Raw genomic sequence first — 20925 nt, forward strand, 5'->3', positions numbered from 1 at the left:
TTGGGTTTCTTACTTTGCCTGTTCATTGGAATATTATTTGATTTTATTTTATTGCTGTATCTTTTTGTAAGCAATATATTTCCATTGATGGGTAGGATTAATTTCTTATACCTGGCTTGCTTGGCTGAATGCTGCTGAGAAGTAAGCTTTAGTTACTATGTTAGTGCTCTTTTAGATAAATGAATGGAATGGAAGCAGATGTATTGACATAACAAACTTTAACATTAACTCCTATTTGCAAGTAGAGACGAAGGTTGTAGAGTGAAATGTGTGGCCAGTATTCCTTAAAAAGTTGAATCAGGGGCCCACAAACTTACTTTCATGAGTACCACTGTATCAGAAGCTGTGGCTGCCTCTTCAAAAGATTGGAAGAGCCAGTTAGTAGACTTAGTAGTATTTGCTTACTATTTTTAATAGCTTGCATATCAGAAGTGGTATCTGTTACAGTGGTGACCGCTGGGTGGAAAGCAAAGAAATTTATACAGAGGCCAAGCAATCATGAACTGCCCTTTCTTCTAAGGCTTGTTTCCGGTTTGGAAACTGCATCTGTACAATTGTTGAGGTAAATGCTTCTTCCTTTCGTGAGGCGTACAGACACCAACTGAGGTGCACTGGAGAGAAGGAGATCCTGATGTTTTTTGCTACAGATGAAGATGAGGCCCCAGGAATGGAGATCAAGGCCCATCTGCTCTTGAATTACATTTTGTATTTCAGCTGTTCACTGCATGTTGCTTTGTGGAGTTTACTGTGTTGTGCCTTTTTAGAGGAGTACAAACATGCCCAGCATCTGTGGAACCTAGTTTTCCTAAGACTTTAAAATTTATTTGAAACTCAAAACTGAATGTAGAGAGAGTTTTAGAAATCAGGGTAACAGGGTTAAGAGGGACAGCCTTTAGGAGACCTACTCTAATCTAATATTGTAGTGCTATAGCTGCTCTTCCTTCTTAACTAATGCTTCCTGTTTCACTGTGTCATATTTGCAAATTCGTTGCAGGAGGTGATTGTGCTACACTTCTCAAGAACATTGGTGCCCTACCTGTTGATATGGCCAGGATGTATTTTGCCGAGACTGTTTTGGCGTTGGAGTACCTACACAATTATGGGATTGTTCACCGTGACCTAAAACCTGATAAGTAAGTGTTGAGCCCTTCAGAAGCTGGAGGGAGAGACCCAATTCCTCACAGGTTTTCCCGTAGGCAAGAGGACATTGGAACTATAGACAGTAGAAGAGAGCTTTGATGGGATCAGGAATGCAGAAGGTTTTAGGGAGTCTCTGGCTTCAGGTGTACAGAACCAGTTTGGCAATGACAAGGGGTGGGAAGAACCTCTTTGAGACTTAGGAGCAGAATTTGGATGGGTGTTAGGCTGGACTTCACGAGGTCTAGCTCTGCTGGTTTTGGAGATTAAGAATTTTTGGGCACTGTTGTAAAATACGGTCTTTACTCTGAGGGTCACCTCAAAACTATGTAAATGTAAGAGGGATGGGATGAACATGCAATTATGGAAAAACAGGGAACAAGGTCTGTGAAAGGTTTTGAGAACTGCTGGACATAGTTGCATCTTGGGTCCTTTCTGCCCTCTTCTCTGTGCTGTTGAAGCTCTCTGATGTAAGTGCAGAAGCTAAAATGTATGGTGCTACATGCACAAAACTTGCTGTCTTCATTTAGACTTTACAGCAGTTGAGCATAGAAAAAATGAGAGTAAACACTAGTGTTTTGTTCAGCTGTTGTCTCAAACTTGTTGCTTTGGTGAAATTTGGCAGAAGTTAGTCTGATTTCTGGTTGCCTTAGCAGCTCTGTGAGGTTCATTTGCATAGGAGGTTCCTTCCAGGTGTTTGATCGGCTGTACTGAGATCGCATGCAGCATTATCTTGTGATTTTTCTTGTTTAAGTCCTTTTGGGAAAAAATTGAATGTTAGATTATTTTGCTTTTCCTCTTTCTTCCAGTCTCCTCATAACTTCCATGGGTCACATTAAACTAACTGACTTTGGACTGTCTAAAATCGGGTTAATGAGTCTTACAACTAACCTCTATGAGGGACACATTGAGAAAGACACCAGGGAATTCCTGGACAAGCAGGTAAGCTGAAGCATTTTGTCTGTTGGAGTGGGCTCAGATGCAGGACTGGGGCCTAAAGAAACAGCTTCTTGGGCCAGAATCAGAGTTTGCAGAACTCTGCCTCTCTGCCTTGACATCATGCTGTGTGTTGTGTAACGGGGGGAAAGATATAAACTCTGGTCTCATGTTTCTGCACAAAATTGCATTGTGGTTTTTATACCAACTTCTTTTTCTGGAGCGATGCACTTCAGCTCGTAGTTTAGGATTTCCAAGGTGCGTTCTGGGCTGCAGCACAGGTGCAAACAGAAAACAGAATAGTTCATTTAGGGATGTAAAACTGATTCTGCTGGAAGGTTGTTCCACAGTCTCCCCCTTCTGGTCCTTAGGAAGTTCTTGGCAAGTTCCTGTATGTTTGTTCTTGTAATTTTGTCTGATGGCTTAAACATTATTTATCCCCATGATGTTTACCAAGGGTCATTCTCCTCCATAGCCTTCATTTTGCTAGGCTTAACCAGCTAAGTTCTTTTAGGTAACAAGATAGATTTTCCTTTGAATGCTCTTCCATGCACCTGTTTCAGCTTGAGTTAATATTTCCTGAGCATGGTTAAGAGGAACTATACACTACGTTCTAGGTGAAGGCCTACCAGTGCCTTGTATAATGGGATTGAAAAGTCCTTATCTCTTCTGAAAACACTTAGGATTGCAGCTGAATATTTTTTTTAGCTTTGCCATGTGTTGGTTCATACTCACCCTGTGGTAAACAGTGCACACTCGGGTTTCTGTCTTCCTTTGCATCCAAGAAATGCTTTTTTTTGTTTCAGGAACACTCATTAGTTGCTAGATCATGGTCTTTCATTTTGCAGTATTATGGGTTTTTTTACAACGATTTTGTTGTTGTTTGTTGCTTCTAAGCCCGAGGTAACTTAGTTCTTCTCATGTGATGTGCTAGCCGTTGTCAGTGCCAGTTTTATGTCCCAAGTTTGAGCCCTTTGTATATAGCTGTAAATGCTGAAGTGAAATCGTGCTCTGTTGCTGATTCTACATCTGTGGAGCTAAATTCTGCTCAATGAGATGTGCAGGGTTTGTGAAAGTTCAGACCCTGACAGCTATAGCTGCAGCAGTAGAAATCCATTATATAGACACAATTATGCACATGGAATATCCTTTTTTTTTCCTGTATGTTTTACTGTACTTGCACCAAAGAACTGCACAGCCAGCATGTCCACACTAGGAACGTTTTGTGGTATGTGATATCATCTCTGTGCAGGAAATTTGTTCCTTGTATAGTCTTTTGCTACATGGAAAGAGTTTACAGCATCAAGTTATTAGTGGTAAAGCCTTAAATTCCTTTTAAAGTGTTGAGATGAAAAAAAGTAATAAAAAAACCTAGACCAAAGTGAACTTTTATGTGAATTTGGCAATTTGTAGGTTCACTACTTTCCTGTCTGTTTCTCTTGAGGTCTGTGGGACTCCAGAATACATTGCACCAGAAGTGATCCTGCGGCAGGGCTATGGGAAGCCTGTGGACTGGTGGGCCATGGGAGTTATCCTCTATGAGTTTTTGGTTGGCTGTGTCCCTTTCTTTGGTGACACACCTGAAGAACTCTTCGGACAAGTGATCAGTGGTAAGTTTTGTTCTGTTTCTGAAGGGCTTTCCAAGTGTGCTGTGAAATAAAACCTAGAAAATATTGAGGATCTGTAGTTTAGTCTGGAAAGACTAAGTATAAAATAATGTTCTTATTTTAAAATATTTGTATTTCTGTGTTGAAAAGGTAGTATCAAGCTGATTCAAACTGCTGAAAGTTCTTGAGTTGCTCAACACCTTGCTAGATATTTCTATCAGTGTGCATGGTATGGGAGTCATACGTTTGTACAATAAATCCTTGTGGGATTGGGGGAGAATGTTTTGGAGTTTTTCTGTTCTGTCTGTTAACTTATAGGGTGTAGAATATGAAAGGAGCAGCTGGCAACTAGTCTAGTTCACTCTGATTTTGTTATTCCTTCTGTAGGTGCAAAGGTCAGTCTATTAGTAATTGTTGTACAAACGAAATAAAAAAGAAATTCTAAAACAAAACACATTGATGCTTTTGTGCTCGGTGCCTTCATGTCTTGTGGGTTTTTAAACCTGTCTCCTGCTTGGAGTTGGACAAATGCTTGCTTTGTGTTCTCTCAGTGACTATGCCAGTGAAAACATTTCCTATTGGGAATGCTTTCTGAAACAGTAAATTTTTTTAAGACTTGGCAAATGTGCTTTGTGAAAAGCAAATTTCAGTGAAGAGCTAAATTTGATGCATGAAATGGTTACCTGTGAATGTGAATCGTTCTCTCTGCTCCAAGCGTAACTAGCTGGGAGTGTGCAGGCACGAGATACAGCCGCAGTATTGTCACTGTCATTGTTTATGGATTGTCACGGAAGTACCATTTCATACTTTATTAATAGAGTTCTTAATGCTTTCTTTTTCTCCACAAGCACTGCTTGGATTGACAGCAGCTTTATTTGAGGCTGAATTTTATGCATTTTGGAAAATGTCAATGCTTGAATTATATTAAGTATGCAAGCTGCTGAATTCAAGGTATTTGCATTTCTGGGGCAGCATCGAACACTGCATCCTATGGCATAGGAATGTGAATGATTATTCAAATCATTCATAAAGTAGGTGGAAAATGTCAAGTCTCTTTTTCTTCCTAGATGAAATTGCCTGGCCAGATGGTGACGATGCACTGCCTCCAGATGCCCAGGACCTCATTTCTAAGCTTCTTCGCCAAAATCCTCTGGAAAGAATAGGAACAGGTAGGGTTTGTGTGTGGGAAGGTACTTGCCAGAAACAGTCAAAGCAGCTACCTTGCCAGTAACGCACACCAAACTGAGCTGAGAAATGCTGCTTTAGATCTGGGAAAGTTTTTGTTGGGCTGAATGAATTTTGTGTGAAGTTCTGAGAATTAGTGTAGATTGTGCACAAGTCAGACAGATGTTACTGTCTTGTTTGGGAAACCAGAAAGGGCCACCAAGCAAATTTGCCATCAACTTCTCAATAAAACTTCTCAAATTTGGGCTGTTCCAGTTATTCTTGCTGTCCCAGGCTTGGGAGTTGTGTCTCAATTTGAGCAGTCTATAATCAGATTTCTTTGAAAATTCTCTTTGACTAGGGGAGTAATCCCTTGCATTGATGAGAAATCATGGGTATAATAAAATAAATGAAAACTTGCCCATTCGTAGAAGACTGCTGTAGAATTCTCCAGAGATCCGAAATCCGATAATGTCTTTGGCAAAGTCAGATGCTTATGTCAGTTTTTCTGTGTTAATGTCAGATTTAAACTTTTACATGCTAGCTCTTCTATTTCCTGATAGAAAATAATCATCAATAATCTTGAGCTACGCTACTGTTTAAAAATCATTTGTCCAATGCTGCAGCTTCACAGCACAGGTTGTCTGTTTCATTGATTTCATTTGTTTGATTTAATTTTGGACTTTTAATTGGAAATTACATTTTACAGATAAAATAGAAACTAAATATACAACAATTTCAAAAGGTGCATTTATTCAGCAAACTTAACACATGTGCGCACGAAGGTGATGAATAGATCATGAGTTAATAGCATAATCAGGTGGTGTTCACATGTTCTTCTCTACTTCAGATCCATCTAGTTGAAAGATGTTGTCATGGAAAAGATGTAGAGTTTCTTGCTTTATAAAATGAGTTGATGGGCTGATTTTTTGATTCCTTATACACCTGTATTGCTGAGACTGCTCTTCTACTTGGCATCTCCTACTGCCACTGGCACTCAGCAAACCTTTTATCTTTTCCTCTGCTATTTTTTTTAAAGACAGTAGTATCTTTTATGAATATTAATTTCATTTGAAAAAAAAATACACCTAGTAGCAGACAGATAATCCTTAGTTTTTCCTTCTGAGCACCCAAGCTTCTGAGGTTAATAACAAAGATGCTAATTCAGAAAGAGATTTAAGCCCCTGCCTCATTTTAAGCACATGGAGGACATTACTGACTGGAGTGGAGCCACTCACTTGCTAAGTACCTTTCTGAGTTTGCACTTTTTATTTAGCTATGCGGTATGTATGTTCTTACAAGATGATATTTAGAGTTTGGAAATTTTAAATTAAGATGTTAATTAGTTCTTAATCTTGCAGCTTGGTGTGGAATGCAATGGCAGATGCTGTCTTCCAGACAATTTAGTCATGTGTTGTCATTAAATATGAAAAGGAGGTAGGAAGGAGGAAATTTGTTTGTTTTTTATCCTGTATCAAGGATAGATTATTTCTCAAAATTCTTGGAAAATGAGTTACTTAGCTACTCAGGTTTTCTTTCAGGCTCTTGATATTCTTAGGGTTTGTTTTTCTTGTTATGAAAATGCTGAAAGAAATAACTCTGCAATAAAAGATGCTTATTTCAGGTAGTGCCTTCGAGGTGAAACAGCACCGGTTCTTTAAAGATTTGGACTGGAATGGATTGCTTCGACAGAAAGCCGAATTCATTCCACAGTTGGAATCTGAGGATGACACGAGCTATTTTGACAGTAAGGCTAAAGATTCAGCATAAATTACATCATATTCTTTGTGCATATTTCATTTAATCTTAAAAATTGTTAAGTATAAATCATTGACAGCTGTTGAATAAAACGCTTGACGAGAATTCCTTTAAAAAGTTTGTTGAATGCCAAATATTGAAAGTAAATGAGTTTTAAGTGGGAAAACGTTCTTGAAAAGTCAGCTGGTTTTTCACTGGTGCCTGTGGATCTGCCAGCCATGGCCCTACAGTGCAATGTGTGTTATATGGGGTTTATTGCAGTGCTTTCAGAGCAGGTTGGTATATCCAACTTCCCTGAGTTTTTGAGCATTATCATCTTTCCCTGGTGACTTTTTTCAGCCAAAAAATGTTTTTCTAGAAAAGCCAAAGCTTGAACACAAATCAGAAGGGGAAATTCTTTACAGTTTTAAAGTAACTTAAATTATCTTCACTGTAAGGGTCACCTTATTTTAGTGCTGTTAACCGCAATGAGGTGTGAAGTGTCTGTTCAGTGTGCGTAAATGCCTTGGATTTAGTGTGCTATCAGTGTTATGTCCAAGTCGTGGTATTTCCACATCAACCCCAGCCAGGGAGGGAGTGCTATCGGGAGGGGAGGGTTGTGCGGGTGACGGAGCGGTCTCTGTCCCCTTCCTCTGCTCTCTAGCTTTTCCCCTTTGACTTGGGGATGTGGACAGGTCACCAGTTGGGGGGTCTTCCCCCTGCTCCAGTTGCAGCATGAGGTGATGCTGGGGTATTTCAGTCCCCGAGCTATAGGAGTTTCTGCTGTACCTCAAAGGACTCCCAGGGCCTCGCTGACCCCCTGTGAGCCCCCTTGTTGCTCTGCTCCTTGGCTGCGCAGGAGTGGTGGCCAGCTCCCTGAGCGTCCAGGCGCGCTCAGCACTTTGGCAGAGCAGCTTTGAAGCACGTCCTTCCTAAAGGCTGGAATAGGCTCACATCGGGAAATATTTCACATGGACACCGCTAAGAGTTGGCACTGCTGTTCTAAACCCTAATGCAGAAAATTTCAGAATTTATGAAGGTAGCTTTCTGGCTGATACAGTGCAGCAAATTTGGCTCAGTATAGCTATCAGCTTTCTGTAGCCAAACTTATTAACCCCCACCGCAAAATCCGGTGTGGCTGGCTTAGAATTACAGTATTGCAAATCTCAAAGCACAAAATCTCTTTGGAGGCATTTTAGATTTTTGCATTAAAAATAGCTTTGCATATTGGCTACTTGCCCATTTCCTTTCACAGAATCTAATCCTTTTGCTAGTTGTGGGAGGGAGAAGAGGAACTATTTTGGGGGGTAAATATTTCTGTTTTTCAAAGACAATTTATATGTATGTAGACAGGGTGGACTTTGTGCATTACAAAGCTGTTTCGTTGGAAATTGGGACAGAGTGAATTGCTTCCCTGTTTCCTTCCATACTATTGTTTGCCTTAGGAAATATTCTTACTAAGAAGGGTCTACAGGATTAGATGCCTATATGGTCTCTGCTGAGAATCAATCACTTTCAGAGTATAATATAGCTGAGGGCTTATGACAAATTGAGTAGGTATGAAGAATAAGGTATTCTTCACTGCTTATTGTACAGGATGAGCAAAACTGGCTGGGTTTGTTTCAGTATTAAGGAAAATACTCTTTGTGGTGTGTGAGTACCCAGGGTTCTTTGTAGGTAGACAAGTGGGAATCGGTGCAAAGACTGTTCTTGCATAACCATGTCCTGCCTGAGGGTATATTATAGGAGTCATCAGCGCTTCCTGCACTGATTAAATGTGCCATGTCTTGTTCGCAGCCCGGTCAGAACGGTACCAACACCTGGATTCAGAAGAGGAGGAGGACACAAATGATGATGATCACGTGGAAATTAGGCAGTTCTCCTCATGCTCGCCGAGGTTCAGCAAGGTAAGAGGAGGCTGGTTTGTTGAAAGAAAAGTCTAGAGAGGAACACATTTTCAGAGGCCAAAATTACTTTGTATGAGATGAATTTTAACAATGCAGATGATAATGTAGACACATAATGTTTAGTATTCACTGAGGAAGGAAAGAACTGTGTACCTACTTGTTTAGTCTGTGCTAATAGAAGTGCAAGACTGGTTTGAGAGTGAGATCTTATATTTTTTAGTTTCACTAATATATGGAGTTCTGCAGAGGTCTCCCCTGCTTCTGATGCAGTTTGATGTTTTCACTAATGACTCAGATAGGGAGGTGTGCTTATTTGCTTCAGACAGCGTTGTTGTGAAAGGGCCTTCCAGTAGGTGAGAAAATGGTATGAGGATGAAAATTGATTTTGACATCTTGGAATAATGATCTAAAATCAAAGGGATCACATGCAGTAAGAGCAAATGCGAAGTTCTACACCTGTGCTTCTCATTATTTCAGATTCAGGATGAGGAACAAATGATGAGGCAACAGTTTCAAAGAACAGGATCTGGGCTTATAGTGGATCATGAGTTAAACATGTGGAATTATTAAAAAGAAAAAAAAAGGCAGTTATCATGCTGGACAAGGAAGACTATTTTCTGCAAGGCAAATGAAGAAATCCTTTCCATCTGTTCAGCAGTAGGAAGGGCTTAGGGGAGCACTCTGTCCTGTTCTGGGCCATGTTCTTGAAAAGAAATGTGGACTGGTAAAAGGGAGACCTGAGGGAAGGGACAGGAAAGATCAGAGATCTACAAAATGTAAAACTTAAAAGGGAAGCTTGGAGGGAAGTTCAGTTTAGAGCAAAGAAGACTGAGGGAAAGGCAAGATAGCAGTTTTCAAACACAAAACTGCTAGGAGGAAGGGAATACATTTCTTCCTGTTTTATCCAGATTTGACATGAAATCATGGGCATAAACTGCCACAAAGGATAGATGGTAAGAAAAAGTTTCCAATGCTGAAAAATAATTAAGCACAGGCACTGATTGCCTGGGGAATTTGTAGAATTGCTATCACTGGCGGCTTTTAAGAACAGGCTGGAGAAACATCTGCCTGGTGATTAAAAGAGAGATGGTTCTGCTTTGAGGTAGGGAAATGGACAGGATGCCCTGAGGGAGGTCCCTTCAAGCCATACTTTCTGGATTTGATATGCCTTACTCAGGTCTGCACAGGTCTGGACGACTTATTCAGGTGGTCTGAAGTAAAAGCTGGGATTTCAGACATTTCAAAGTAGTGCAACTCCACTGTTAACTTGGATAAAACAAAGTGTGTTCAGGGAGGGGAAGAAAGGGGAAGAAATGCTGTTTTGATGTTCGAGCGCTCTATGAACAGTATTTTCCTTTTCTTGATGAGCATGGGGGTAGGAATTTTATGCAGGGCCTCAGAAAGGTATTTCGGTTTTTCGTACAGCAGTATCTCTAGGTTTCCAATACTGAGGTCAGTCTTGAAGCACCAGTTCACTCTTTGTCCTCAGCCAGGCTGCAATAGTTTAAGTAACAGTTGCTGTTAATTTTATGGGGTTGCTCCTGATTTGCATCACCAAAAGTATGTTTAAAATTGACCTGAAGATTAGTTGGGCTTTTGAAAAAGTTCTCATGAGTATGTAAGGGTTTCTCTTTTTTTTTTCTCCTCTCTTTTCTCACTGTGAGTATTTATTCATCTGTTAGACTGAAGCTTTTCTTTAGGAATCAGTATTTTTGCCACAAAGAGAAAAAGTTCACTTTTAATGAATTTATTTTAAGCCCTGGAAAATTATACAGCATTTGTAGTGTGGGAGGAATAAAAGGCTCATTATATTTTGAAATTCTTGTCTGACAATTCAGCCATATGATTTATTAATAGTTATCTTGTTGATGCTCTGAATTTTTAATAACATTATTTTCATTAATCTCTTCTTATGTAAATTAGGTCTACAGTCAAGTGTAGTTTTAAAAGCATGGATTTTTTTTGCTTAATCATTTAATTATTTAAAGACGGCTGTAAAACCAAGAGAGGCACTTTCATTAAGCTGTCAGCATTATAGTAGATTCCTTGAGGAGGGCAGGACTTTTTTGTTCTGAAATAAGCTTGGGGCAATGCTGATAGACGGATGATAATGAAATGGGGTCATGAGCATGATGCCAATCACCAAACTGAATCTGTGTAGTAAGATTCCAAGATCCAGATGCCAACCTTCAAGACTCCTGGAGCCTTTTTTAGCAATTTCTCTGCTCAGATTTGAGGATTGCTGTTAAAAAACAAAAATCTCTTAGTTTCAGAAAGTCTTCCTATTACCGTGGGGTTGCGCTGTTTACAGAGGAGAGGTGTTGGGTGCTGTCGTAAAAAAGCATATCTGATGTTTCTGAAGCTTACCTTTTTCATTTTCTCCCTGGCACACTTAGAACATGTCACACCTGCACTGGATTCTGTGTTATTTAGTTGAGGACCATTGCTAGGTTCATGCTTTCAGTGAATATCTGCCATTTTGAAGAGCTCGTATCCTTGGCCAGGAAGGGCCACGTAGGATTTTCTTTATTCTTTGTACAGAAGGATCTTTTGCTCTGTGCAGGTGTACAGCAGCATGGAGCGTCTTTCCATCCACGAAGAGAGGAAGACTCCACCACCAACTAAACGGAGCCTGAGTGAAGAAAAAGATGACCGATTAGACAGCCTTGGTGGCTTGAAGGGTCGGGACCGCAGCTGGGTGATTGGATCTCCTGAAATGTAAGTTTAGTGGAACTGAATCTTTTGGTTTTCTTGCAGTATATGAGAAAGCCTTGTGCCTTTTCCCTGTCAGTCTTAGGTCAGAAATGCTTCATATGGTGTATTTCCAAAGGTGGAACTTGAAGAGTAGAATAAATAGCAGAAAACAAATGTGTAGAAGTGATATACTCCTTAAAGGTATCCCATTAAGTGCTAACCTGTCCTAAACTTGTAGTAAATACTTCAAATGAAATTAAAGGAATTCTAACCTTAAGTAAACCCTTTGTTTGCAGACAGGCCAGTTATGTTGGAGATGTGCCAACAGCAATATTTTTTCTTAAACATCAATGAATCCAAATTCCGGTGTTACCAGCATTCTTCTCTGTTGCAATTTAAACCGTTAGGAAAGTCCAAATTTTCCAAAGTTCAGAATATCCCCCAAAAGTCTTTGGTTCTAATAAAAACGTCAGTAAAACACATGAATGCTTAGAATTTGGATACCGCACCATGCACCCAGTATGACTGAAATAATTGTTGCACTTCTCTTAGGAAAGCATCTCCCATTTTCTTTGTAACTCCTGTAAAGCTTTTACACTAACATGTGGCATTACAAAGATCATAAAATGTGGTTGTGATCTCATCCGTATGACTCCATTTAGAAATCATTTTGTAGATTACACGTTTAACCAATATGTGCTTCATCTTGTATCAGGCCTTCCTTGCTTGAAATTTACAGTAATTTTGAAAGCAAATTCAGCAATCTACTTCCAAAAGGCATGTGGATGATGATTTGCATCTGCCCTTTTTGTGTAATTGATTGGAATAATATTTAATTTCATATTCATTGTATTATATTTTTGTTTGGTTTTATTCCTTCCTTTCTTAGAAGGTTAATAATGGAATATTTTGGATATCTAAACTCGGGTCATACCCCAAGCCTTTACTGGCTTGTATCTTAATGATGTAGCTTAGTCTCCTAGTTACATCTGAAGTGACCTTCAGATGTTGGAGTCAGGTCTCTGCACTACTCTTGTTCCGAGTCTGCTGTTCGCCTTTTGAAGCTCGTTATTCCTGTAGCGTAAACGAGAGACTCCGTCTCGTTTTTCCTCCTAGACTGCGTAAGCGCCTGTCCATGTCTGAGTCTTCGCACACGGAGAGCGACTCCAGCCCGCCCTTGACGGTGCGCCGGCGCTGCTCGGGGCTCCTCGACATGCCCCGCTTTGCCATCTCGGCCGAGGAGGAGGGCGGCGTGCTCAAGCGGCCGCAGTCGGAGGGCATGCTGCTGTGCGCCGGGCCGGCCCGCGAGGGGCTGCCCCTGCCCATCCCAGAGCAGCCCGTGGAGCAAGAGCCGCAGCTCGAGGGCGATGTGGGACCCACAACCCCCTCCACGGCCGCCAGCAGCGCCTCGACGCTGACGGGTATGTACGCGACGCGGCGGCAGCGCGGTCCCCAAGGGAACCATTTTCATTTTGCAGATACAGACTGTGTAGCGATGTGGATTTGGACGGTCAGGGGCTGCGATTGTCTCATGCTAGGTAGCACTTTAGTATAGCTTCGTGGCTCTGCTTGCCTTTAAAGTAACACTAGTGGTTTAATCTCGTCAAAATTGCATCTTTTATTGCAGTCCTGTCATTTCAAATTGATTAAGGTCTTCTCATGCTTGAGACCCATTTGCTCTTAATAGGATCTGTGCCTACCTGAGGCAGAATTTTTTTAAGCAGTAATCAGAGCAGGTCACTTCTGAGTTGAGGCTGGAGAATAAGGATGTTTAACTCATTAACAAAAAAGCGCTTCCCGTGATATTTTTTTTTTTCCCCCTCTGGAAAGCTCTAGTTTGGAGTAAAGACTTGAAATTTGCCAAGGGAGCGGCTTTTGCATCAGGGACACGCTATTTGCTACCTCAGCCAAATATACCTGAATTTGGCCAAGTTACAAGTTGAAAAACATGCAGCTTACATAGGTTTAGTAGAGTTATCTTAGATCCAGTGTTTGGGTTCTCAGATGACTCTGCCTGTCCTGGGGCCCTTCTCCAGCCCTGATCTGAGCAGCGCTTTCCCCATAGCGGCACCCTTGGGCTGCCGCCCGAGGCTGAGCCCTGGGTGCTGGGCAATTGAATTGAAGGCAAGCGGGGAGGAAGGCTTGGAGCAGTAGATGTGGGTGAAATGGTGGTGCCTGGTCAAAGACAGCTGGAGCAGGGGAACAGACTGGACGTGAAAGCTGGTATTTGAGAAGGAAGGCATATTGGCGGGGGAACTAGAGCGCAGTGTTGAGGAATAAGGACTAACTAGGTAAGAAAATAAGGAACAAGTTGCTGGGGTAAACTGGGAGCAAGCAGGCAGAGAGATTGTGGGTGCACTGAGGACAGAAAGCAAAGGGATACCGAGCAGGGAGTCGGAGTGGCAGTGAGACTGGACAGGAGCACATTGAAGGGCACTGAGCGGATGTGAGGGTGGATTGGTGGCAGGAGGTGGAAAGGCCTTAGAGCAAGCTTGCCTCCAAGCCTGGAGTGAAACCCAAGGTTCCCATCTCTCAGTATTCCTTTTCTGCAATCCCGTCTGAGTGCAGTTTGCTCACAGATTGTCCCATTTTCCTCTATGGCTGGTTCTCCCAGAAGATGAGAGCCTGGTACTGCCATTGCTTATGATGATCTGCCGCACCCTTAGATGACATAAGTGCCATGGTAAAAACAAGGGATAGAAATCTTAGCTTCTCAATTTCACACTGAAAGCCTAGAAACATGCAAATAAAAATTACAAGAACACTCATTGCAAATTTGGGTATCTGAAAGTTGCGATATAAAAAATGAAGCTTCTCTGGGCAGCCTGCACCCTTGCGCATTAGAACAGTCTTTGATTCCATGCTCCTCAGATCTTCCAGGGCCTCGGTCAGTGCCTGGGATTCAAGGATACCGTTGCTTCAGTGTGTCCCCTGCCTGCAAAGTAAAGTCAGAGGCAGGGGGATTGCAGGAAAAAGAATTTAATTCCTGTCACTGCCTCGGAGTGCTCCTTTAATGCGTAATTCAGCCTTTTCACATGCAGGCTCCAGTTCTGAGTTCCTCATTGTCTGGGAGCCTAATTTGAAACTCTGTGGCTGTTAAGTGTTGAAATGGCATCTGGTACTGCAGTCTATGGGAATGGTGCTCTGAATTTTTATTTCCGTGGTACTTCCTGCTTTTAGTATGCAGAGCAGTGGTGCCCACTTAAATAACAGTGATCAATGTTTTGTTCTGTCCTCCTTGTTCAAAATGTGGCCCTTAGGCTTTATTTATTGCACGCTGTTCCAAATTTGCTTTTGAAGACGGAATGATTAATTTCCCTCATGGATTAGCTGCGTTGCTCACCGCTTGCATTTCTGAGCACCTTGCAAGTTCTAATTAATGTATTTTCCTAGTGCCCCTTTAAGGTATTAGCTGGGGAACTGAGCCACAGAGCTTCAGGACACCCTCCCCTCCTGTATCTGCTAGTGTTGCATGCCCAGTCTGAGAAGCTTGGCCTGATTTTGCAGTTTACTTTGCATTTTATATACAATTATAGAAGGTTAAGTAATTCAAGACAGAATTGTGATGGTGCACAGAAGGGGGCAAATTAAGATCGTCATTGAAATCCACATTTTTGCTTTCCCCAACTCAAATACCTTAGTATTCTCTTAAAGTGGATTTTTTTATGTGTAAGTACAATAAAATCTGGTTCTTCTATTACAGACAGGTTTTAACTTTAAGATTGACAGTTCTTGCTGGTTGTAAAAATGGAGCACTTGCCATAAACTTGTTTCCATCTATGAAGAATCCTATCGAAATGGCTTGCTTACATGCAGAACTGCACCCTAGATTTGGGATTCATGCAACTCTGCTACCAAGCAATGTGATTTCGTTAGCAAGCTTTTCCAACAGAATAGAAGCTGCTAATTTTCTGTGTTCAGATTAACACCATTTCTGTAAATAAGAATTCAAGCCCTGGGGTTTCTTCTTAGGAAAATTTACTCTTGGACTTCATGTAAACATGACTTTGATTTAATGTATTTTGCCTGTAGGGGAATAGACTGTTAGGAATTCCCTGTGGTTCTAATCTGTTTTAATTTAAACTGTAGCTGGGAGCACTGCAGATTTCTCTGATCCACGCGCTCGCAGTAATAGCAATGAAGGCCCAGACTTTACCACTCCAAAAGCCATCAGCGATTTGGCAGTGCGGCGGGCACGACACAGGTTGCTCTCTGGGGAATCAGGGGAGAAACGTACCTCGAGACCTGTCAATAAAGTGATTAAATCAGCATCCGCTACTGCCTTGTCTCTCCTGATTCCCTCAGGTAAGAAATGCCTTGTGTTAGGCATTGTGAGAGTCTGCAAGCACCGAACAAAAGATCTGCAGATAGGTCCTCCCCCCTCCACGCTCCCAGAGTAATGCCGTAGCTGGCAGGAGGGGAAAGATCACGACTTTTACAGTTGGTGAATATTTACTGCTCGCTAGGATAACAAAAACTGCTTGGCCAAAGATGAGGACTATTGTGGGGGGGGTCTGGCTGCAGCTTCTGTAGATGCAGCCTCTGGCTCCTGGAGCATAAGCTGGTCCCTAGACAGCGGTGCAGCAAGGAGGGATATAGACCCAGAACGATTTTAACCCTCAAGGTGCTATTTCGTTGTCAGACGCTAACAACTAACCACTATGTTGTTTGGGAGCTGCATGTGTCTGGTGCATTCGTGCACCGGGAAGTTTCCATCACTTCAGATAACTTGGTTAAATGCTATTGAGCATTCAAGAACTCGATAGTGTAACTCACTCGCTAAGTAAGTTAACGCTGAATGACTTATGCTATTGCCCAGCTCTGTCTCTAAGTAGAGACAAACCTTGACAATTCCTAACACTGGGTGTTAACTTGTAGCTAACGGCCCAGTCAGGCAGAGCTATGAAAGACTGGTTCAGTGGGAGACTCTCCCTACCGGGGATTTGTCCCTCTTTCCAGAGGAAAAGACCTTGCCATGTGTTTCCGGGCTATACCTGTCCCTGCCTACGTTGGAGCAGGAAATTGCATTTGGGCCATGAGTGCCAGCCCAGCAGGTCGAGCAATACCTGCTCTCCTGTCTCAGCTGGAGACAGCCCTGAATTTGCTTCTTGGCACCGTTGGGATGATGTACATCTCCTTTCGTATGGTTTGGGCAATGGTTGCTTTTTGAACTACAAACTCCCTCCTGAAAAATCTCTAAAATGGTATTTAATCACCCAGCAAAGGTTCTTCCAGAGCTGCTCTCATCTGCCAGGTAAATATATACTGGGTGATTCAGCAGGTGTTTCTTAACAGATTTAGGATTTCTTTTTACAGCTGCATTTAATACTCCTACTGTTTGGGGTTGTTTTACTGATGTTGACCAGCTTCACTTTAAAATGAGAGTTTTGTATTTGCTTTGTGTTTTTTATACGTGGATATTGTTATGTTAGCAAGCAGAATCAGATATTTCAGTCAGTAGCCCAGCTGAGTCACAGCCATGTAAGTGAGAACTGAGATCCCTGGCTCTCTGTTTGGGAAATGCACCCTAAAATACACTTGTGATGTTATAAGTAGCAGTGTTCCTGCATTAGCTACTTTTTTAGGGTTAAATATTTTTGCCCCTATGAATTTAAAGCAGTACCAAAATTATCTAGATGTAGTTGTTGTCTGATGGCTTCCGAATTTTTTTAATACTAACTGGCTTTGACTTATCTCAGCACAAACATGCAACTTGCATCAAGATCTAGAAAGTATCTGATCTTTTGGAGAGGCATAGTATTTCATAACCTTTAAATGGAGTATTCCAAGATTGCGCCTAGAGCAAATATTTATGATGGATTATAAATCCCTGAAACAGAAGAAGTAAATACTGTGACCCAACCATAGTTCTAGATGAGCAGAGCTGCTATATTAAATACGTATTACCAAATATGCTTTTTGGAAACTCCGCTGATTTTTCATATTTGTAGCATAGATTAGTTAAAGCTGCAGGAAAAGCCCTGCTGGTGAAGGCCACCAGCTCTGAAGGGCATTGGGAGAGATGGTTTCCTAGCAGTTCTCTAACAAGAATTTTATCTCTTTTGGAGGCCTGGTTTCCTAATTTTTGCACACCTTTGTGTCATCGCTGTAGATCACCACACGTGTTCCCCATTGGCTAGTCCAATGTCACCTCATTCTCTATCCTCAAACCCATCTTCGAGGGACTCCTCACCCAGCCGCGACTTTTCTCCTGCTATCGCAAACCTGAAACCACCAATCATCATCCATCGGGCTGGAAAGAAATATGGTTTCACTCTCCGTGCCATTCGCGTCTATATGGGTGACAGTGATATCTACACTGTGCATCACATGGTCTGGGTATGTCTCTGCTTTTCTCAAGAGTACCCTTGGGTCCAGAAATGCTCTCTGCCATGACTGGGGGATCTAGCTTTATACATTGTGTTTTGCCACCCTGTTTCCACTCTCCTTATTTGGACCCAAAGTTATCTTTTTGGGGTGGGGGAAACCCTTAAAAAAATGAATAACAGCATTTTGGGTTTAAATGTAGCAGTTTTCAAGCCCCCCACAGAATCACAGCAACCTTTCTTCTTTCTTTCTTTCTTCCCTGGTTACATGAATCCACCTCCTTTCTCCTGCAGCTCATATTTTAAAGCATGTTTCTTTGTACATACCCTCTTTCTTTCTGTTGGGGGTTGTTGCATGAGGGTCACTTACAGCTAATTTTTTCAGACCTGTGTTAGCGATGATAGTCTGCTTCAGATCAGTTCAGCCTGCCGGGGTTTTCAAAGCAGATGCTTGGAATTGATTACAAGCCTTCAAGCATCATGCTGCTGTGCTGATTGCCTAGGGATTTAGCTCTTGGTTCAGCTGTGTGCTATCTCACAAGGTCTGGTTTCCACGTCCATATCTCTTCCGTCACATAAATTGTGCTACTTGATCTCTGTGTTGTTTGGTAACGTATAATGACTTCTAGGAATGATCCTCGCCCTGAAGCAATGTTATGTGAATCGTTGCGTAGGTAGAGAGAAGAGTGCCAGGGTAAAGGTGGCTCATTCTTTTCCATGTACCTCTGTGTTCATGAGATAATTTGGACTTCATATGTGTTGATCAGCTTTTAACACTCATTTGCGCATGGAAAAATAATCCACAGCTGCATTTCTTCCCTTGTTCCTCTGCTGTCCTTGGAAAATGCTGAATTTATCAAGATACTGATTTGTAACTTTATCTGGCTGGAGGGAGAGCTGAAGTATTCTCAAGCATAACTGTCACCCCACTTTAAAGGAGGCTCATCTTTCTGCACAGTGATGGGGGAGAGGCAGCGTTGTTGGGGGAAAAGATCTTAGGTTGCATAGGTTAATAAGGGGTGGAAGGTGGGAAAACTCCGTTTGGGATTAGATGCAATACAGACAACCTAAATGCATGGCATGGAGTCTTATTTAAAAGCCTATTGGCCTTCTCAGATACTAGCATGTACGTGTTAAGCTGCTGGATTTGGAATAGCAAAGGACTTGAGAAAGACTGAATACTTACCTGGGAATCAAGAGTATCCAGTTATCATTTCTGGGTGATGAAAATTTTTGGAGGAGTGTTAAGACTCGTGCTTTGGGAAGAGCTGGTCTTTCAATCAGTTTAACCATCCTGGGCGTCTGCCTCGGATCGGGAGATGACTGCCAGGGAGCTGGGGGAGGAGAGCGCAGAGCCGTACGTTTGGCTGTGCTAGTCAACGGTTTCTTCTGCCACCCGTGAAGCAGCCGATGCTGGCCACAGCACGAGCCGGGCCGGACGGGCTGCGAGTCCGATCTGGCCAGCACTTTTGTACGCTTCTCTTCTCAAATCAGTATTCCCTCTCATTGCCAGCACGTGGAGGAAGGCGGTCCGGCCAACGAAGCAGGCCTGCGTGAAGGGGATCTGATAACCCATGTCAACGGGGAGCCTGTCCATGGCCTGGTGCACACGGAAGTGGTGGAGCTGATCCTGAAGGTAGGCACTCAGCACTGTGGTTTTGGAAAATAGGTAGTACGCAAAATATGGCACAGCTTGTTTAAAACACTGTAGCTATCTAATTTCTATTGTCTGAAATACAAAGTAAGCACGTGGCACCTGGCCTTTGTTTTGTGAAAACTTACTGCTGTAGCCTGATCCCTAGATCTGCAAAATTATCTGCATGTAGTTTAAGCTGAATTCCAACATTTTTTCTGTGAGAAATAAGGACTCGCCAGATGCATAGTTAGCAGCATCAATGAGAAAGGTTAATAAGATTTAAGTATACCTTTCCTCAAGCATCACTTTAAGAAACAAATACCTTCAAAATTTTCAAAATTACTTTTTTTTTTCTTGGCTTTAGGCTGTGCTAATGTTATTAGCTCTTAATACTGCTTTCTCAAGGATTATTCCCAGTGGTATTTAAAAGCAGCTTTGTAATGGTTGGTCTTAAAATTATCCAGTTAAATGACTTGCATTTTGATACCTTCTCTGAGCTGAATTCATTTATGTAAATAAAACCTGAAGTTTTAGACAGTTCCAAGAAGTCTTTGGGATTGCAAATACAGGAGCAATTTTTTTTTCCTGGGTTGAGTGAGACAAGCCATGCTCTGTGGCGCAGATTCGTCTTGACAGATGCCTGATACGCTCACATCTGCCGTCAGTCAGAGCACTGGAAATAGCGAGTGGGATTGGTGACAGAATATCACTTTGTTCAAGTTTCCAAACAGAAGATGCCTGATGGTATCATTTAATAGTATTTATTCAGCGTCTAGCATCACTGCATTTTGATGCTATGTGAGTATTAAACTGAAGCAGTTGGGATGTCAATGGGAGAGGTCAGATGCCATGTTCCCTCTGCTCTGGGAAGCTTTACCCACCAGCTGGGATCTAATTTAATCATTTGTGAAAGCCTGACTAAAGAGGGCTCTCTCTCAGCTCTTCCTTAATAAATGATAGGTGGAAATGCAAAGAGGGAAATGGAGTTTGACATAGGATTATAAAATGGCAGTCAGTAATAAACTAGCTATCTACCTGCTTAGCCTGCAGATCTGCTTCGAAAAGCCATGTTTTAAACAATGTCTGCTCATTGTTTCTGACAGAGTGGAAATAAAGTGTCCATCTCGACCACGCCATTTGAGAACACGTCGATCAAAGTTGGGCCAGCTCGAAAGGCCAGCTACAAATCCAAGATGGCTCGTAGGAACAAGAAAAGCAAAACTAAAGATGGTCAGGAAAGGTTAGTGTTGATGTTTCTCTGGGAAAATTAGGTGCTGATCAAGGTAATGAAACAGAGATTTTTGTCAAGGCAATTTGCAGATGATGCCTGCAGCAGGTGCATTCTTTGATTTTTCTTTTTTTCCTTTTGTTTTCTTTTGTTCTTTAACTGTGCTATTAAATTGCCTGAAATGTGCCGATAAATATAAATAAGTCATTTGGGCTTGTAAACAACTTTTTAATGCTTTTCCACAGTAAGAAGAAGAGTTCTTTGTTCAGGAAGATCACTAAACAAGCGTCACTGCTTCACACCAGCCGTAGTTTGTCTTCTCTAAACCGCTCGCTCTCTTCTGGAGAAAGTGTACCTGGTTCTCCAACTCACAACCTGTCTCCTCGATCACCTACGCAGAGTTACAGATCCACACCCGAGTCTGTACACTCAGGTAAAAAGATATATATATATAAAAAAAGAAAGGTGGGGGAGGGAGCACAAGATTTGGAGAGATTTTAGTGTTTACTTATTGATTCATTTTTAAAGTAAAATACACAGCAGTAGGTAGTAG

At 41.8% G+C, this 20925-nt stretch overlaps 1 protein-coding gene across 10 annotated transcripts in view; it reads left to right on the top strand.

Annotated features, from left to right (window-relative positions):
* MAST2 (microtubule associated serine/threonine kinase 2) overlaps positions 1-20925 on the top strand; it is a 205478-nt gene that overhangs the window by 177443 nt on the left and 7110 nt on the right. For 9 of the 10 annotated variants that reach the window (XM_064516146.1, XM_064516147.1, XM_064516148.1 and 6 more), the window contains 13 exons: positions 995-1133; positions 1947-2079; positions 3518-3683; positions 4748-4849; positions 6469-6591; positions 8379-8488; positions 11052-11206; positions 12299-12603; positions 15272-15487; positions 17295-17521; positions 19022-19144; positions 20248-20384; positions 20618-20805. In XM_064516146.1, coding sequence (XP_064372216.1) covers positions 995-1133; positions 1947-2079; positions 3518-3683; positions 4748-4849; positions 6469-6591; positions 8379-8488; positions 11052-11206; positions 12299-12603; positions 15272-15487; positions 17295-17521; positions 19022-19144; positions 20248-20384; positions 20618-20805 — 2124 coding nt within the window. The remainder of the gene's footprint in view (positions 1-994; positions 1134-1946; positions 2080-3517; positions 3684-4747; positions 4850-6468; positions 6592-8378; positions 8489-11051; positions 11207-12298; positions 12604-15271; positions 15488-17294; positions 17522-19021; positions 19145-20247; positions 20385-20617; positions 20806-20925) is intronic. The other variant, XM_064516152.1, reaches the window with a different exon arrangement.

Source organism: Dromaius novaehollandiae, chromosome 8, assembly GCF_036370855.1.
Source record: "Dromaius novaehollandiae isolate bDroNov1 chromosome 8, bDroNov1.hap1, whole genome shotgun sequence".
NCBI lineage: Eukaryota > Metazoa > Chordata > Aves > Casuariiformes > Dromaiidae > Dromaius > Dromaius novaehollandiae.